Source organism: Solanum pennellii, chromosome 7, assembly GCF_001406875.1.
Source record: "Solanum pennellii chromosome 7, SPENNV200".
Taxonomy (NCBI): Eukaryota; Viridiplantae; Streptophyta; class Magnoliopsida; order Solanales; family Solanaceae; genus Solanum; species Solanum pennellii.
This window is the reverse complement of record NC_028643.1, coordinates 73,073,722-73,080,605: the sequence shown is the minus strand read 5'-3', so window position 1 is coordinate 73,080,605 and position 6,884 is coordinate 73,073,722. Positions and strand designations below refer to the sequence as shown.

Below are 6,884 nucleotides of genomic sequence, written 5' to 3'. Positions count from 1 at the left end.
ATATGCATGTATGTATATATAAAATGCAATTTTCTAAATTACAAATCAAACACCATATTAATTTTACCATAATCATAATCAACTACTCACTAAACAACCCCTTGTGGTTTAATACATACACCAAAAAAAAAAAAGATTTAGGGTGAAGTCAGTGCCTCCATTTCTTCTAAAAGAATCACCTTTTTTTTTTCCATAACACATAAACATGTCTCTTAACTTAATTTTAGCTGACAACTATGACCTTTAACTTTGAGTGTGCACAAGTAAACACTTAACTTTGTATAAAATTAACAAGTGTCTACATGTGTCCTACATTACATAATTACATCAAATGTCACACAGGACACAAAACTACCTGTATAACGAATGTGTCTATTTGTTCAATTTTATACAAAATTAAATGTCTACTTGTGCACACCCAAAGTTAAAGGTCATAGTTGTCGGTCGACGCCAAGTAAATGGTCATGTTTATGTATTTTCTTTGCAAACATGAAAAATAATGACATAATACATAAATTTGCCTTTTAACTTGACCTCATTTAACATTGATGCCCTCCAACGATGGGTGTGCAAGTAAACACTTAAACCTTTATAAAATTAAATAAGCAGACACATGATTCCAATGTGACATAATACGTGTAAGTAACAACGTAGGACATTACCATGTAGGATGTCATGTAGGTCATGAGTGTCTATTTGTTCAATTTTATACAATTTAAGTATCTACTTGTGCACGTCTAAAGTTGGAGGGCATGAATGTGAAAATGAAATCAAATTAAAGGGTATATTTATATATTATAAATAATTGAAGATCTTTATGTACTATTAAATTTTGTGAATCACCTATTGTATATCATTGTATTATTTGACCTTCCTATTAAGGACCTGTTTGGCCATAGAGGGACAAAAATTGACAAATAGTGTTTATCCATATAATTTGTCATCTGATAAATAACCCAATTCCCAAATACTACAAAAAAAAAACTAGAATTTGGGTCAAATTTCATTATTTGGGAGCTTTTAAAAATTCAAGTTTTACGTCAAACTCTTATTTTTTACAAAGATCATCTTCTATAGTAATTGTTTGCGTTGTATTACATAATTTTTTACGTAAACACTAAAATAGTGATGAAATACTCAGTGAATATGAAAGTGATGATATGGTTGTTGATTAAAATGACGAATAATCGGCCAGAGTAATAAAGTCATGTGTTTTGTTTACTTCACGAGTTTGGAATGATGCTTGTTGCACTCAATCCGAACAACCACATTGCTTCAGTATCATGAACATTACTTGTAATTTGATGCAACGAAGATCTTGACTTATTATGGAGGTTATGAATCTAGTTACGTCGACGTTTCTATCTTGTTATGTAATACAAACCTATGGTTAGTTTTGATGGTTTTTAAAAGTTAATGGGTATAAATTATATTTAAAAAGTGAAATATGTTTTTCAAATATTATGGCCAAACACATGGTGAAATTTCACCTAAATAGTATTTGCCAAAAATAATTGAGAATCTATGACTTAACGCTAGCTAAATAGTTATTTCAATTTATGAAGTTAAGAAAGTCTCCAAAAATATTTGTGAATATTAAATAACTATATAAAGTAGGACAACAATCAAATTTAAAATTTCAAAATATCATTAATAAGGCCAGTTTAGAAAAATACACCTCTAATTAAAGTTTTTCTTAAAATATGTCAGGTCAATAAAGATCAAATAATATAATTAATAAAATACACTTCTAATTATTTTTTTTTAAAAAAATATGTCAGATCAACAAAGATCAAATAATATGAAATGTCAAAATAATGAGCCAAAATACATTAATTCTAAATAAAGTTTGGGACATCCACCATTTTCTGTTTAATGCTCGACATCGTTGATTCTGTTTCACTAGAACCCCTCGTTTTGGTTGGAAATGAGCATCAAGGAGACACGTAAATATTTACTTGTCGTTTACACAAACATATAGTAATTTATCTTAATAGCGTACTATATTTAAAGTAAGAATACATATTACTTAATGAAGTTAACATATGATTATGCATATGAAGACACATATCTAACATTAATTATTTTACATAAATACTTGATAAGATCAATTTTTATCAAAGAAAAAATAATCAATTAACATAAGTACTCCAATCCCATGGACTAGCTATTAGAGTGAGAACTGACATAAAAAGAAAAAATCTCTTTAGCCACAAAAGACCATGTTAACATATAATATTTGGAGTTCGGAGTCTAAATGATATAAAATATTAACAAAAATTCTAAAATGGTATATAAAATTTTATATTAACCAAAACGGCAAAATCGTTGTTGTTACAGCGATTTACTCCACCGGAAAAAGCAAAATTGCTGCCACTGCACCGATTTTGCAAAATGTGAATTTTTGTTTTTAAAAAAATCAAATCGCTACCTAGACAACGATTTTTTTTAGAAAATCGCTGCCTAGGCAGCGATTTCATTTTTATTAAAACTTTTTTTTTTTAGAAAATCGCTGCCTTTTTTTTTTAAATCGCTAAAAAAAAACTTTTTTTTTTTAAATATTGATTTACTATTTGAAAGTCAAAATTTAGTTTTTCACATGACCAATTTTAACTAAATCCATATTATTACTATTATTTTTGATTTTGTTGTTGGAATAATATTTTCGAAGTTTATTATTATATAGAGAAGTTAATTTCAGTTTATTTAAGAAGTTATCGAGTCATACTATTAATTAATACTTGGAGCCTTTTCATTGTCACATGTTGATGTTTCTTATTCTTTCCATCTCGAAAATTGGTGTCGAACGATTAATTTCTCTCTTGTCCTTTAATGAATTTAAATTTGGATTTTTTTTTAAATCGCGATTTTCAATTTTTTTTTTAAGAAAAAATTTAATTAATTCGCTGCATAGACAACGATTTAATTTTTTTTTTGAAAATCGCTGCCTAGACAGCGATTTCCGTATTTTTTAAAAATAATAATAAAATCGCTGCCTAGGCAGCGATTTAATTTTTTTTTGAACAATTTCAATATTTTTTTAAAAAAAAATTTATAAAATTGCTGCCTAGGCAGCCATTTTCATATTTTAAAAAAAAATTATAAAAAATTGAAAATCGCTGCCTAGAAAAAAAAATGAAATCGCTGCCTAGGCAGCGATTTTCTAAAAAAAAAATTTTTTTTTTACAAAAAATTGAAAATCGCTGCCTAGGTAGCGATTTCAATTTTATTTAAAAAAAAATTCATATTTTGCAAAATCGCTGCAGTGGAAGCGATTTTGCTTTTTCCGGTGGAGTAAACCGCTGTTGTTCCAGCAATTTTGCCGTTTTGGTTAATATAAAATTTTATATACCGTTTTGAAATTTTTGTTAATATTTTATAACCTTTAGGCTCCGGACTCATAATATTTGTATTACGAAACAATATCACAATTTAATTATAGATTTATATTTAAATTAATCGAGCTCAAATTAGATACAAAAATACTAGTAAGTAGGAGCGTACGCACATAGGCCAAGTTGATTATGCCTTTTCAATTACCAAAACAATTAATAGATTCAAATAGGTAATTCAAACGCTATAATTGCATACATTTTGTTATTAAATTGAAGTAAGTCTTAGCATTTATAAAAAATCGTTTGGTAGAGTGTATAAGTAAAAAAAATGTATCCATTAGATTTATATATTAGTAATATCTTGTTTAAACGTATTTTATATTATGTGTTAGTAATGCACGAAGATATAATGCATACATTAACATAGTTAATTGACTTTATACATCTTTTTTATCGTAATTGTGAATAATATTTTATAAATAAATATTCTTATACAATGCATGCTATTTTTGTTACAAAATATCAAAAAATAAGTAAGAAACAATTTATGTTTAATTAATGCAAATATTACTAATATTTCCTCTGTTCCTATTTATATGTCATTATTTTATATATCATATCCGTTGAGAAATTAGGTAAGTTTAATATTGTACCCTTATTTAAGTTCTCTTAAAGTCAAGTTTTGAATAAATGAACATAAATTAATTTATTTTGATTAATAAAATTGGGCAATAAACATGAATTAGAGCCTATTTGAATTGGCTTAAAAAAATAACTTTTAAGTCAAAAGTAAAAAAAGGAGGAGGAGACCTATTTTTTATTTTTTATTTATTTTAAGTCATTTTACACTTGTTTTAAGTTATATTTAACCTTGCAAACACTTCCTAATTTATTTAAGTTATTTTTGACTTATTTTTAAGTTATTTTTTCATCCGTCAAATCCTTTCAGAAGACAAAACCCGATTTATAAGTATGCTTGACCAACTTTAAGACAATCCAAATAACCTCTTAATCATATAAGTTTTCTATACCGGTAACAATGACATTTTCAAGAATAATAACTCGCAAGGATAAAATATGAAAAATAATGTTATTTATGTATTAATTTTATGAAACGACAAATATTAATGACCATCTATTTTAATTAAAACGACATATAAATATAAGGAAAGTGCTAAATGACTAGAAATTTGCCCAGAATTTGGCTAGAAAATTAAAAATCTAAAATATTTTTTTATTTTAAAATAAATTGATCATTTTTTTAGTAAAAATGAATTAAAATTAAAAGGGCAAAAATATTTTTAAAAATAAAATGACATAAATAAATATCATTCTAATCAAATTATGACTAAATTTTCTGACCATAAAATTTTTTTAAATATAAATTAAAAAACTACACTTTACTTAACACTATTTTTACGCACTCTGTCGGAACGACCTTAAAGAAAGTGATTGAGCAACCCCACTCCCCAACTAGCATTCACTCACTTTTAAGTTTCCTTCATGAATAAGAATTAAATTGACACAACTTCTACATGAAGAAAAGTTTTTTTCTTTTTCTTTTGGTGTTAAGTAATTTAATTTGTTACTTACAACTTTTTAATTGCTCTTAATATTGTAACCACTATTGAGAAATTAATTTGATGACTTTTCTTAATCCTACTTATCTTTTAAGAGTGAAACCGAAAATTGGAAGAGAAGTATTTGTTGAAAATGTGCAAATTATTATTTTTTAAATTCAAGAAACGTGCTTATTAATTTTTCTATTTATATTTTATTTTTGGAGGAGAGGTCATAAATTTAAAAAGAAAAAAAAAGTAAAAAGAAAAAGACAACAGAACGCGTTGTGAACATTAACACTAAATTGGTGAAAAGATTTTTTAAAAAAAAAGGAAGTTAGAAATTGGTTACTTTTTAAGTATATTTTTTTAAAAATAATTACAATAATGATTTTTCATATGATTCATTTGAAATTTTTATAACAATGATTATTTATCAAATAAAGGAACTGAAAAGTGATTATTTGTGAATTTTATTCATAAAACTTTTACTCCTCATTAATTTTTATTTGTGTTTTTTTTTTCTTTTCTATAAGAGTACTTGTCCTTGTCGGTGGGAAAATGCATATTATTTTAATTTCTCCTTTCCATTTTTTAAAAAAATTCTGATGGTGATTTTGAAAAAAGAGAAAATACATTATTTCTATTTTGGTCTTTTTTTTAAAAAAAATTAATCTTTAGTCTTTCTCTTTATTTCATTTAAATTTCATTTTAGTCAGAAGTGGCATGTGTTTGAGTCGTTTTCTATTTTGGAATCCAAAACTTTATGTTTTATAGTTCTCTATCTGTTTTAAAAAGAATTATTTTTTTTATAACATTTTAGTTTCAACTTTCCACATGACATATTTAAGAACACAAAATTAAAGGACAATTTTATACATTTGATCTAACTTTAATTTATGACCACAAGATTCAAAAATCTTCTTTGTACTCTTAAATTTTGTGCCAAGTCAAATCGTGTTATTCTTCGCAAAACAAAGGGAGTATTAATTTTTCTAACAAATTAGGTTAGTAATATTGTCATTTTTTAAATTTTTTTTGTCACTTTTATAAAAGTTTGTGAGGTCTTATTGGGTCTAAAGAAAAGGGAAAAAGAGAACCCTCGAATCCGACAAGAAGTCACACATGGATTCCAACAAATGAAATTAGATACCAATAATTCACATATACAAATAAAGTTTATTGTGTGATTACAAGGGCACAATGTACTTAATCGATAACACGTCACGGGTTTAAGTCTTAAAAATAATTAAAAAAAGTTTAGTTTTATGATTAAAAATATTTTTCCAATAAATGAGTTGCGTATAATTTAGTATAAACACTTTATAAAATTAAATTAGTGAATTTCACGAATTAATTAGTAACAATTGATAAAATGATGATGAAATTTGTCATAACTGATAAAGATATTATATGATTAACGTTAGCGTAAACTTTAATATATCTAACCTTACTGAATCGGATATAATTTCACTATTATGCATATCGAAGGTTAAACTTGCTCATTATATAATCTATATCATATTTTATGATGATACGATTACAATTTCTTTCTAATGAGATTTAGAAATCGAAAAAATTAAATTAATCAAAAAAAATTATGACTTTAAGTTTCATGGGGTATTTAATCGTTCTTTGTTAGGAGCTTCTATCACCAATATTTCACTTTCTGATGCGAATTCAAATTTAATCGAAGCATAATTAAGTTGGGCACAATCATGCTGTAGTCTTCTTCAGATCTCTCTTACAAAAACACCAACGGTCATATTTTCAGTATATTTTTCTCCTCACTCTGTTTCTAATTACAATAACTTCCAATTCTTCTTCATATATATAACTGTTACCTCTCCCAATTCCACTAACCGAAGAGAAAAAAATGTCTCTAAAATTCTCATTTTCTCTCCTTCTATTTTCCCTAATCTCCACTCTCTCTACCGCCCAATTCGGCGGTACTGGCTCTGCTCCCGGCGGCACTGGCACTACTCCCGCC

The 6,884-nt window shown here is 26.2% G+C and overlaps 1 protein-coding gene across 2 annotated transcripts in view; it reads left to right on the top strand.

The window, feature by feature from the left end:
- Positions 1–6,516: 6,516 nt before the first annotated feature.
- Positions 6,517–6,884, top strand: part of LOC107026592 (PLASMODESMATA CALLOSE-BINDING PROTEIN 5) — a 4,969-nt gene continuing 4,601 nt past the window's right edge. Inside the window, exon 1 of one of the 2 annotated variants that reach the window (XM_027918666.1) lies at positions 6,517–6,884. This exon is cut by the window's right edge and continues 451 nt beyond it. In XM_027918666.1, coding sequence (XP_027774467.1) covers positions 6,771–6,884 — 114 coding nt within the window. In that variant the 5' untranslated portion in view covers positions 6,517–6,770. The other variant, XM_015227626.2, reaches the window with a different exon arrangement.